The sequence below is a fragment of the Macaca thibetana genome, chromosome 8 (genome assembly GCF_024542745.1).
Source record: "Macaca thibetana thibetana isolate TM-01 chromosome 8, ASM2454274v1, whole genome shotgun sequence".
NCBI lineage: Eukaryota > Metazoa > Chordata > Mammalia > Primates > Cercopithecidae > Macaca > Macaca thibetana.
In genome coordinates this window covers 25,367,416-25,381,194 of record NC_065585.1, presented here as the reverse complement: position 1 = coordinate 25,381,194, position 13,779 = coordinate 25,367,416, and the positions used below count along the sequence as shown (strand labels likewise).

General features: G+C 37.7%; 1 protein-coding gene across 2 annotated transcripts in view; it reads right to left on the bottom strand.

Moving 5' to 3' along the window:
- TAF2 (TATA-box binding protein associated factor 2) overlaps window positions 1-13,779 on the bottom strand; it is a 103,484-nt gene that overhangs the window by 49,617 nt on the left and 40,088 nt on the right. For both annotated transcript variants that reach the window (XM_050802381.1, XM_050802382.1), the window contains exons 12-17: window positions 11,652-11,806; window positions 10,857-10,971; window positions 10,401-10,510; window positions 7,457-7,522; window positions 5,538-5,790; window positions 2,867-3,007 (exon numbers count right to left, since the gene is read on the bottom strand). In XM_050802381.1, coding sequence (XP_050658338.1) covers window positions 2,867-3,007; window positions 5,538-5,790; window positions 7,457-7,522; window positions 10,401-10,510; window positions 10,857-10,971; window positions 11,652-11,806 — 840 coding nt within the window. The remainder of the gene's footprint in view (window positions 1-2,866; window positions 3,008-5,537; window positions 5,791-7,456; window positions 7,523-10,400; window positions 10,511-10,856; window positions 10,972-11,651; window positions 11,807-13,779) is intronic.

The following is a 13,779-nucleotide window of genomic DNA, read 5'->3' as shown; positions in this document are numbered from 1 at the left end:
AACCCCTCCCACTGACAACATATCTCAAAGCATTCTAACATAGGAGAAGAGCTGGGCAGGAAACTAAGGGAAGAGTTGCATGACTGCACATCACTCTGTAGGCTATGTGCCTTGGTCCTCATTTGCCGGAGGAAATACATGTGATGTAAATTATATAAATTCGCTTACATGTGATACAGTGGAAAAGGCATAGATTTTAGAATTACTTCTGTGTAATACAATGGAAAAGGTACAGATTTCAGCATTAGATGGACCATTATTCAATAACTAAACTCTACTACCTTCTGTGCTAGGTGTCTTTAGCTAGTTGCCTATTGAGTAGGAGCCTCATTTCCTCACAACCATTTTCAGGATTAAACGACATAAGTAGGTGGAGCCACTCAGTCTTAGAACAAACTGATTCTCCCAACACCTAATCCTCAGGAACACCCAATCCTCAACCTAGGGAAAAAATGATAAATCATCTGAAATGCAGCCTAATTTTTCTCTTTCCAAATCTTCACAGGCAACATTTTTAAGAAAGTAGAAACATGACTTACACACATTGGTTAACTCTGTCAGTAAAACAAACCTAATTAAATTCTAGGCAGGACTACAGATGACTAGACATCTTAGTCTTTAGCACATAGGGAGATATGGACTAACCCCTCTTACTCAAAATAATTATTCCTCTAAAATGGAGGTCAGAAAGGAGAATGGCTTATTTTATTGCTTGAAGAAGCAGAGATAACAAGAGCAACAATAGTCAGTGTTAGTACCATAGGAACAACTGAGGGAGAGGCTCTTTTCCATAGAAACACCTGTCTTATGCCCTTTCTGCCCTTTGAGACTCAAGTTTCATTTAGGTACCAATCTCTCTCTCTCTCCTGTCCACTAGAAGTATTATCAGAAAGGCGAATTGGAATAAAAGCATTGACTTTCCAATTTTTCTGACAGTAGCTAACAGGAAAAACTACATTTTATAACACAACCTAACACACACACACACACACACACTTTAAATGCACTATATACAAATTTAAAAGTAAACCACAAATGGCTTATACTGAATACTACCTATTCTGTTTTATTTAAAACAAACAAACAAACAAAAAAAAAACTGCACTGATTTCATGATCCCTTCACTAACGGTTCATAACTCCAGATTGAAACATTGACCTAAGCTACATGAAGGCACAGTGGCATCATGAGACAAATATAAGGTGGACACAGAAATCAACTTGCTTCCATACCATAAATTCGTGGAATGGTAATACAGAGCAGTTCTTAAAAATAAAATAACAGGATGCCACAGACTTCTTTGATCACACCATTATTACCTTTCCCAAAACCTGGATCACCCTGGATCTGTCCTGCTGATTAGATTTACTATAAATACATCCTGGCTTCCACTCTCAAAAGGCACCCCAATGCTGCTGTGCAATCTACTTCTTTTCCATCATAAATACATTTCAACTTGCCTAACATTTCCCTCAACATCTATCTTTTCACTTGTTTTTAATCTACATTCCACCTGCCTCAAAAAAAGGAATGTTCTTATCTTTTCTAAAATTTACTTCCCTACTGCGCCCCACCCTCTAACACTTCCAGAACTTGCTCAACCTTCTCTATTTACTTTCTCCACTTGACTATTTCATCTCTCCCTCTCCACTGGCTCTTTTCCCTGTGTCACACATGCATCAAGTTTGTTCTTCCTCTGTACAAAACAAACTCAAAAAGTCCTTTTCTCAACCTTGCTTCATCCTCAACATAGTATCCTTTCTTACATCTTTGACTGAAATCATGAAAGAACAGGCTTCATTAGTTCTCTCCACTTCAACTTCACTCCTCCTTTCTAGTTCAATCTAGTTAACCTGATCTCTGCCTTCATTATTATGAAATTACTAAAAAAACTCTATGTGTGATATCCAAATAGCCCAAATGCTGACCATCCTGTCATTCCCATATCCTTTCCTAAAACAATGATTCTAACTAGACCACAGCACGCCACCACTTTCTAAAAATTCCACTTATAGAAAACTTAATATAAGTGTAGTATAAAACACTTTACATACTTGATCTTAATTCTAAAAAAGATAAATTTTAAACTGAGGTGTAGAAGGTTAAGAAACTTGTACATGTGCAAACTGCTGGTGAGTAGTGGACTGGGACTAACACTAGAACTCCATGCTGTGCTGTCTCTGACTCAGATGTGCTGTCCACATTCTAGGACTGCCAACAGAAGGGCCTACTCACTTCTCCATCCCTCAGGTAACCAATCAAAAAGGCAAATTAAACATTTCTGTTTAATTTCTTTAATATTTCTTTAATTTTAATTTTAATATTTCTTTAATTTAATTTCTTAATTTATTTAACATTTCTTTAATATTAATGTGGCCAATGAGTCACTTGCACACAGATCACAAAATCAATAATCACTTAATCAGTTTGGAAAAAAGTTTAAAAGTAAAAAAAGAGGCCGGGTGCGGTGGCTCATGACTGTAATTCCAGCACTTCAGGAGGCCAAGGCAGGCAGATTGCGAGGTCAGGAGATCGAGTCCATCCTGGCTAACACGGTAAAACCCAGTCTCTACTAAAAACACAAAAAATGAGCCGGGTGTGGTGGCGGGCGCCTGTAGTCCCAGCTATTCAGGAGGCTGAGGCAGGAGAATGGCGTGAACCTGGGAGGCGGAGCTTGCAGTGAGCTGAGATCACGCCACTGCACTCCAGCCTGGGCCACAGAGCGAGACTCCATCTCAAAAAAAAAAAAAAAAAAAAAAAAAAAAAGAATAGAGGCAAAGAAAGTAAATACACCTATTATTTGAACAGTCTCCAACTTAAACTGAGATATATAAAAACCATGAGAAAATTAGAAAGTAAACTGTACCTTCTGTAGAAAATAACTTTGAAAGCTCATAAAGTTATTTGTTTTCACAATGTTTGGACAACTTTTACAACAAAACATCCTAGTAAAGAGTGACTTCATGGCTGGTGGTCCTGTCCATGTGCTCACCATTGAATTTGCAATCTGTAAATAATTAAAAAACAAAGTAATTTCCATTACCAATGCAAACATACTTTTAAATAAAACAGCTTCTTAAAAGTTATCAATACTATAACTGCATTGGTTTTTCAACAACTTCACTTCTCAGAAATTTATAACAATTTAGCATTTTATCACCATTTCCAAGAAACTATACAAACTCACCCTGCAAAAAAATTCTTTTTCCAGCCGGGCATGGTGGCTCACACCTGTAATCCCAGCACTTTGGGAGGCCGAAGAGGGTGAATCACCTGAGGTCAGGAGTTCAAAACCAGCCTGGCCAACATGGTGAAACCCCGTCTCTACAAAAATACAAAAAAAATTAGCTGGGCTTGATGGCGGGTGCCTGTAATCCCAGCTACTTGGGAGGCTGATGTGGGAGAACTGCTTCATTCAGGAGGGGGAGGTTGCAGTGAGTCAAGATGGCACCATCACACTCCACCCTGGGTGACAGACTCCATCTCCAAAAAAAAAAAATTATTTTTCCTTTTTTTTGAGATGGAGTCTTGTTCTATCGTTCAGGCTAAAGCGCAGTGGTACGATCACAGCTCACTGCAACCGCTGTGTCCTGGGCTTTCCTGGGCTCCAGAGATTCTCCTTCCTCAGCCTCCTGAGTAGCTGGGACGACAGGTGCACACAACCACACCTGGCTAATTTTTGTATTTTTGGTAGAGATGGGGTTTCACCATGTTGGCCAGGCTGGTTTTGAACTATTGACCTCAAGTAAGCCACTTGCCTCGGACTCCCAAAGTGTTAGAATTACAGGCGTGAGCCACTGCACTCGGTCAAAATAATTCTTACATGTACTTATAATTATTTTCTACAAGTTAATTTCTAAATGGCAGTATTACGTTTTAGAAAAATACGTATGCAAAAGACTCATATTTTGAATAGTCTGTCTTTATTCATTTAGACAGACATAATTGTAATATTTTAACCTCATCAGACAGAAACATCATCATGAATTTTAAATAAGGTTTTTCAATCTACCCTAACTGAACAAGAAGCCAAATGCAGTGCTACTATTTAAGCCTGCAAGCATGCTTTACAAAAGCGTATCTTGCTTTACCCTATGTCTTGCTATTGATATTTTTAGGGTATATAAAAATCATGACCCCAAAAAATGAAATTATGATTAAACAACATATTCTACAATTTTATAGACCTGCTAAGATTTTAGCATACAGGGATCACAAAGATCTTAATAGAAACAATGAAATTATATTCTCTGCAGATGGTTTTATCAAAGAAAATCACTGCTTTCTCTCACATATCTGAGAACATAGGTATTAAACTACTCACTTATTATCATTAAAAAGAAATCAAAACCATTATAAACTTGTTGAAATATAGGACAAATGGATTTAACAGTGAGGAAGGCAAGAATCACTAAATGGAAAATGAACCTACTATCAAGTTTTTTTTTTTTTTTTTTTTTGAGACAGAGTCTCGCCCTGTCGCCCAGGCTGGAATGCAGTGGCCGGATCTCAGCTCACTGCAAGCTCCGCCTCCTGGGTTTACGCCATTCTCCTGCCTCAGCCTCCCGAGTAGCTGGGACTACAGGCGCCAGCCACCTCGCCCGGCTAGCTTTTTGTATTTTTTAGTAGAGACGGGGTTTCACCGTGTTAGCCAGGATGGTCTCGAACTCCTGACCTCGTGATCCGCCCGTCTCGGCCTCCCAAAGTGCTAGGATTAAAGGCTTGAGCCGCCGCGCCCGGCCCTACTATCAAGTTTTTAAAAAATACCTGGAAAACATTATTCCTGGCCAAAATTTTGTCTGCATTTTTCTGGTTTCCATTTGTTCTACCTTCAGATAATTTGCATCTAAAGAAACATATTTGGTTTTCTTAATTAACTTTTCTAGAATATTATAGAGTCTACCATTTTAAGTTACTTATCACTAATGCCAATTTATAAACTCAAATCAATGTGAATAATTATTACAGTGGGATAATTAAGATTAATCAATCAATTGAATACAGTGGAACATGGCAGCACATGCCTGTAATCCCAGCTGTGTCGGGGGCTGAGGCAGAAGTATCACTCAAGCCCAAGAGTTTGAGACCATTCTGGGCAACATTGTGAGATCTTGTCTTTATTTAAAAAAACAAAATACATACACACACACACACACACACACACACACACACGCACACAGAGATTTCATGTACTTTAATGTAAAACATCACTCAAACCAAGAAATTGCTCACCAAATATATTCTTCACTTTAAAAACGTGGTTGACAATTCAACAAAATGGTGAAAATTCTCTTTGATTTTTAAAATCTCTAACTTTTCATTTTGACAATTATAAAATTATTCTGCATATCTGTTTTCAGGTCAAAACATGTTTCTTTCAAAATAGTCCTATTAATTTAAAAGCATTTGGCAAAAGCTTTCAAAGAATCAGCTACCAAGTAAATTTAAAGACTAGGTGAATTTTAATTTATTTTCAGAGATATAAAGAATATATACAATAGTCATCTTTATTTCCTTTATGCTATATATAATCTCACCTTTGCAAGACAGAAGCAAGCTGACATTCTTACTCTGTAGAAACACTGCTCTTGTTCTAATATATCAGTGAGTGCAAGCCGAGATGCTGGAGTAGGGAATTTTTCCAAAGCCAAAATGGATTCCTGCTGTGCAACAACATCTCTCTCATACCGGAGCTGATACTGCCACATAAAATCAGCTTGCTCAAATTCTACCTTTCTCAATACTGACATGTCTGGGTCTATCCTTATCCACAGCAAAGGGGAATCGGCACTGAAAGAAAATATAATTTTATTTTTAATTTAATTTTTAAACTTATAATCTACATATTTAGAAAATAAATACAAAGCATTTATTAACCAGGTTCCCTTTTAGATGTAGTATTCAAGACTGCCTGGAGTTTTACTGTATTCATTTTTTAAAACTGCACTGACAAATTCCTCATAATGTTTAACATATATCAACTTTCTCACAATGTCTGATCCATATCCATCTTGTTAAAAGGACATTCAAAAATAAGAAAATATTAATTGTCTTTTACAAAGGATACTGAATCTCTTACTTCCCATCTGAAATTATTTTGGTGATTTTGATTTGTAATTATATGAGGCGAAAAAAAGAATGAGACGAATTTCTTGTTCAGCTGACTTAAAACTTTTAAAAATACTAGACTCATGATTGCCTTTTTCAAACAGCAAGTTCTGAAATCTGATTTGGAGGCATATCACAAATTTATTTGCATGTATTTCTGAAAGTAACACTGTTTAAAACATCTAGTCTATGTCAACACTTCCATGAAAAAAACACCACCTGTACCTTGCAGTGAGCCGAGATCGCGCCACTGCACTCCAGCCTGGGCGACACAGCAAGACTCCGTCTCAAAAAAAAAAAAACAAAAAACAAACACCATCTGTAATATTAATTCAAATTCAGCAAATATTGCGTGCTTACTACGGGCAAAGTACTTGCTATGAAAAAATCAAATTAACACTGATCTCAGTTGGGTGCAGTGGCTCATGCCTGTAATCCCAGCACTTTGGGAGGTCGAGGCTGGTGGATCATTTGAGGTCAGGAGTTCAAGGCTAACCTGGCCAACATGGCAAAACCCCAAATCTACTAACAATACAAAAATTAGCCAGGCATGGTGGCATGCAGCCAGGCATGCAGTGAGCCAAGATGGTGCCACTGCACTTCAGCCTGGGCAATCAAGCAAGACTCTGCCTCAAAAAAAAAAAAAAAAAAAAAAAAAAATTAACACTGATCTTGAAGGGCAAATGAACATAATCTGTATATAAACAGTAGTGATAATCTGGCAATCAAGTTAGTAAATAACTACAGAGGTTTTATAAAAAATATACAGGTACAGAATGGGCAAAATCAGAAAGTCTGAGCTATATCATATTTAAAAATAAAACACTGTCAATCAATAAATATTACCACATAAAGTTTAGAACAGTGGTTTTTAAATTGTTTCGCAAGCATAGGGAGACTTAAGGCACCCCAGACCTTTGTTCTAAGGACAAAGAATCAGTATCACCAGGGAGCTCACGAGTAATGCAAACTATCAGGCCTCACTAGTGTAGTACTGGATCAGAAACTGCATTTTGGGAAGGTCCCCAACTGATTCACATGCACGTTATAGTTTGAGCACTGCTCTAGAGGCCACCAAGAGAGAACAAGAAAGCTGCCTAGTCAAAGTTATGCCCACCCCTCAACCATAATGCATTTCCTCTTAATTTCACCTAGGCTCTGCAGACTTATTTTTATCTCTTTGATTAGTTATGATTTTACATAAACTGTTTTAACATAGGGTTTCTATTAAAAAAAATTTTAAAGCACTCATCTGGAGGACAGTTACATGCTTTTACATATGCATAATGAAGTAGACAAATGAGAATGCAGAAAAATTATAACCTTATATTTAAGTTAACTAACTTACTCCATTGCAGAAAGATCCATGTCAACTTCCTCCCCATTCATCAGTGGGATTTTTTTCTTTTTATTCCTACGTTTAAGAAAAAGTAGGTTAGAAAACTGTGAGATTTCTAATTCTGAATGGAGATTAACAGCAGCTAAAGTTCAAATAAAGGATTTCACACCACATTGAAAGCTATCCTTAGGAAAAATGGCTATCAAATGTAATAAAATTTAACTAGAACAAAGTGTTTATTTAAAAGCTGGTGGGAATCAAGTAAATATCAAATTATTTTCCTGATCAAATGTTAACAAGAAGCATAAATATATAATAAAATGTCAACCTAAAACATATATTCCAAGAACTGGTAGCTGCAATTTTGTATAGAAAAGGGGATATATCAGTAAAGAAAACTCTTAAATAGAAAAAGGATCAGGCTTGAAATGGGAAACGAATAATTCTGAGTTGTCTGCTGCATATATGCAAAGTTCTGTCCTACATGAATTAACTAATAAAGTATCGTAAGAGTACTGATCATATGTAGAACCAATTAATATGCACAAGATTCAAGATAAGCAAAAACAAAAGCAACTGTTTTTATGTTAACTGGGGAAGGGCAAATAAAAACAGGCACGGAGAAAAGTTTTCCTGTGTTCCTCATACCAGAGAATACTCAAATGACATTCTGTTATTACAGAGAAAAAAACCTGAGAATAGCAATCAAATGTTACCAATTTCCAAGGCGGATAGGACAAAAAGAAATAAGTAACTCACTCTGATTTAAGGAAGAATTTTCTCAGAGTAAGAATGACTGTAAGATTTCAGAATCAAGTTCTTTAAAGGACTTCAAAGTCAACAGACACTCTCATCTATCTGAGTGAACTAAACACAGTCATGAGTATAACACTTCTGTTCCTGAAAGTTCGTATTTCTCCAGCAAAGCACAGACATGTTCTCATCTCTCACTATTCAGAGTACATACTAATTGTTGTGCCAAATAAGTGGTAACTGAAAAATATATTAAAGAAAAGTGGGAATTTGCCTTTGAAATACATCGAGAAGATTCTGAAGGGGCATGATAATATAGAGAAAAAAGCAAAAAAGACACAGCAAGATGCAGAGGCTTTTCATGACATATTGAGCTCTTTCCCTTCAATCACCATTTTTTCTAATATTTCCTGTAGGTATTGATCCAACAAGACTAGTAAGAATGAACCTATTTGTCTTGAATTTTTTTCTAGTACCAAAAACTCGAACTTCCATTCTCACCCCTCAGCCTCTACCTTCCAACAAAATGAGGATTCTTAAAGCTAAATGTTAAAAAATTGTTATTTAATTCTAAAGATAAAAATGTCATCAAGAAGGCAAGCAAACAAAGAATGTTTGGTAATACTAACTGGAAGTAAAATGAGGAAAAAAAGATATCTGATAGCATGTTCTCTACCTAAAAAAGTAGGTATACATAGGCTGGGCATGGTGGCTCATGCCCGTAATCCCAGCACTTTGGGAGGCCGAGGTGGGCGGATCATCTGAGGTCAGGAGTTCAAGACCAGCTTGGTTAACATGATGAAACCCCGTCACTACTAAAAATACAAAAAGTAGCAGGGGGTGGTGGCAGGTGCCTGTAATCCCTGCTACTCAGGAGGCTGATGCAGGAGAATTGCTTGAACCAGGAGGCGGAGATTGCAATGAGCTGAGATCACGCCACTGCACTCCAGCCTGGGCGGCAGAGCAAGACTCTGTCTAAAAAAATTAGGTATACCTAAAACCACAAAAACCCCAGAAGAAAACCTAGGTAATACCATTCAGGACATAGGCATGGGCAAAGGCTTTATGACTAAAACACCAAAAGTATTGGCAACAAAAGTCAAAATTGACAAATGGGATCTAATGAAACTAAAGAGCTTCTGCACAGGTAAAGAAGCTACCATTAGAGTGAACAGGCAACCTACAGAATGGGAGAAAATTTTTGCAATCTATCCATCTGACAAAGGGCTAATATCCAGAATCTACAAGGAACTTAAACTTACAAGAAAAAAACCAACCCCATCAAAAGTGGGTTAAGGATATGAACAGACACTTCTCAAAAGAAGACATTTATGCGGGAACAAACATGAAAAAAAGCTCATCATCACTGGTCATTAGAGAAACGCAAATCAAAACCATAATGAGATACCATCTCACGCCAGTTAGAATGGCCATCATTAAAAAGTCAGGAAACAGCAGATGCTAGAGAGGATGTGGAGAAATAGGAATGCTTTTACACTGTTGGTGGAAGTGTAAATTAGTTCGACTATTGTGGAAGGCAGTGTGGCAATTCCTCAAGGATCTAGAACCAGAAATACCATTTGACCCAGAAATCCCATTACTGGGTATTACCCAAAGGATTATAAATCATTCTCCTATAAAGACACATGGACATATGTTTATAGCAGCACTGTTCACAATAGCAAAGACTGGGAACCAACCCAAATGCCCATCAATGATAAACTGGATAAAGAAAACGTGGCACATATATACCATAGAATACTATGCAGCCATAAAAAAGAATGAGTTCATGTCCTTTGCAGGGACATGGATGAAGCTGGAAACCATCATTCTCAGCAAACTAACACAGGAACAGAAAACCAAACACCACATGTTCTCACTCATAAGTGGGAGTTGAACAATGAGAACACAAGGACACAGGCAGCGGAACATCACACACCAGGGCCTGTTGGGCGGTCGGGGTCTAGGGGAGGAATAGCATTAGGAGATATACCTAATGCAGATGACGGGTTGATGGGTGCAGCAAACCACCATGGCACGTATATACCTATGAAACAAACCTGCACGTTCTGTACATGTATCCCACAACTTAAAGTATAATTTTTAAAAATTAGGTATACAACAGAATTTTTATTTTGGCATTTTAGTCTGTGAGATTTGTAGTTTACCCTTCAATTTATAGTTATTATGTAATGCCTACCTTCTACTTTTGGAATGGCAGGGTATATCGTGTTTAAGGCTGTTTTCTTCAATTTGCAGCGTATGATTGAAGGATCCATCTAACTCCTGCACTGTCACTTTAAGTGGTCCCTTTTTAAAAAAACAACACACTGTTCAGAGATGTGATTTAAAAAATACCAATATGTATGCTTATGTGTACAGAGAAATATAAATCAAGATATAAAATGATATTACACAAAATGAGTATCTGGAGACCTAGATAGGCAATTGGTGCCAAAGAGGGCAACTGGAAGATTCTGAGTCCCCTGATATCTCTGTACCTCCACTTCCCTTCTTTGACAAAGCCAATGTTTTCACAAATTATCCTCTGCAAACAAAATCTCATTAATTTCTAAGTAGTAACCCATCCCTAAGTCCCTCTTCTATTGAAACTGAGGAGATAGCAGTACAAAGGCCATTTTGGAAAAACACTTACCACATATTTCTGAGTTCCAGGAGATGTATAGTCCTGTTTTATTTCCAATTCCAAGACATTTCGTTTTCTATTAAATGCAAAACTTCCATAAAATTTTACCACTCCACTCTGATCTCTGAAGAATTGTAAAGGAAATTTTACATACAAAAGTGAATATGTACTAAACAAAATAAATTATCCATCTTGGTATTAGTAATTTTCAAGTGCATTCCCACCAGTTCAAAGTTTGAGAGCATACTCTGCTGTAAATCAGGTCGCAAAGTATTCAAAGTACTTGTGAAAAATGCTTTCCCAGATTTAAATAAAATTTCTGAAACACTGACAAATTTGTGTTTTGAAAGAAGCAGAACCACTATACAAGGTTATTAATATAATAAAGTGAAAAATGCAAAAATTGCAAAATTCCAAGATACCACTCCAATTGTGCCAACCCCTAACTACATCCACAAGTCACCAAACTACTGCACCTCACAAGTAATTCTACAGGCCTCTCTGGCAGATTACTTACCTATCCTACCATCAAACCAGTTTTTTTACTCACATAGTCTTTACTCACTAGAAAATACTTTAAAATATGCCAAACTTTACAAATATAAACATACGTGTGTGGACCTTAATGTCTAGTAGGAATCTCAGATGAAACAATCCACAGTTCATCATTATTTCTACCACTGTTTAGAAATATAAACAGTTCATACTTCCTTTAGTCTCCCTCAAACCTCTCCTTCCATCTTCCCCTTGCACATATACCTTATTCCCTTCCCCACTTTGTTGAACTGCTATTGAAAAGGATACACCCACTGCTTTATTAATGGCTGAATATCTTTGCCAGAGACATTTGAAATGGATTTCAAAAACCCAGATGTGGAAACCAACATCTGACTCCACATATGTGACTGGAACTTCTGAGATGAAGCAGTACTAGCCAGACTTAGCAGTTTATTGAAAACCTGTAAGGATAAAATCATTTAGTAAGTTCATATAACAGATTCTTTTCAATTATATAGAATACTCACTTCGCACTATAACTTTATTATAGTCAATTATAGAAGACAATAATTTCACTATTACATAGATTATTCTAAAGACTACCAGCAACAGAAATATGCAAAGATATAAGCAGCCAGAATACAAAACCATTCTTCATATAAACATTATTGAATGTTAATGATATACTGCATAATACTGTTCATTAAGAATTACAGTAAGTATATAATACTGTGGGCGGCAAGTCACCCAGGTGCCAAAGCAAGAGACCAAGGGCACGAGCTGTTCCAGTATAATAAAGAAAATAGATAAAATAAGAATAGTTATACTAGATATAGATCATAGATACGATTATATATGAATATCATTAATCATTAGTTTGTAGCAATTACTCTTTATTCCAATATTATAATAATCCTTGCTCTACAATTATAAGCTAGGAAAAACCAGGCCATACAGAGATAGGAGCTGAAGGGGCACAGTGAGAAGTGACCAGAAGACAAGAATGTGAGCCTCTGTCATGCCCGGACAGGGCCACTAGAGAGCTCCTTGATCTAGCGGTAACACCAGTGTCTGGGAAGACGCCTACTACCAAGCAGACCATGGTCTAGCAGTGGCGTCAGTGCCAAGGAAAAGCACCCGCTACTTAGCAGACTGGGAAAGGGAGTCTCCCTTTCCCCGGGGGAGTTTAGAGAAGACTCTGCTCTACCACCTCTTGTGGAGGGCCTTGACATCCATCAGGCCCGCCCGCAGTTATCCAGCGGCCTAACCGTCTCCCTGTGATGCTGTGCTTCAGCAGTCATGCTCCTGTTTCACTTTCATGTTCCATTCCGTACACCTGGCTCCGCCCACCTGGCTCCACCCTCTAGATAGCAGTAGCAAAATTAGTGAAAGTATTAAAGTCTCTGACTTTTCTGAAAAGAGCATAGAAGAAATAATGATGTAAGCTGTCCTCTCTCTCTCCGCCTTGGCTACCTAACAGGGAAGGGACCCCTGTCTGGTGGACATGTGACTCACATGACCTTATCAATCATTGGAGATGACTCACACTCTTTACCCTGCCCCCTTTTGCTTTGTATCCAACAAATAACAGCACAGCCAGGCATTCGGGGCCACTACTGGTCTCCGTGTCTTGGTGGTAGTGGTCCCTCAGGCCCAGCTGTCTTTTATCTCTTGGTCTTGTGTCTTTATTTCTATGATCTCTTGTCTCTGCACACGGAGAGAAAAACCCACCAACCCTGTGGGGCTGGTGCCTACATAATACCAATAATTTATTGTGTTACGAGTTTACATAGAAGCTAGAAATTAAGAAGTTAATGATACTCATCAGGATTTATACTACTCCAAAGCCTGAGTGGCTCTTTATGGACCATCTCTCATTTAATGTTTCTGTTCTTCATTCTAAAGGCTGGGTGCGGTGGCTCATGCCTGTAATCCCAGCACTTTGACAGACCAAAGTAGGTGGGTAGCTTGAGCCCAGGAGTTTGAAACCAGACTGGGCAACATGGTGAAACCCCATCTCTACAAACAATACAAAAATTAGCCAGGGGTGATGGTGCATGCTTATAGTCCCAGCAACTCAGGAGGCTGAGAAAGATGAGAGGATCCCTTGAGCCTGGGAGATCAAGGCTGCAGTGGGCCGTGACTGCACCACTGCACTCCAGCCTGGGCAACAGAGTAAGACCCTATCTCAAAAAACAAACAAAACAAACCAAAAAAAAGGCAAGGTGAAAGAAAGATTAAAGAAACTGAACTTTATAGCAAACTTAAAATGCTTTAAAAAAATTATTTTTTACCTGCCTCTAAGAATGTTATCAATGAAAAAAAATGGCTGAACATTTGGTTTCCACTCTCAACTACTAAATCACAACTATTTACACTGAAACTTGCTTAAAATATATGGCAAAATTTAGCAATAGCAAAAACAAACATTTTT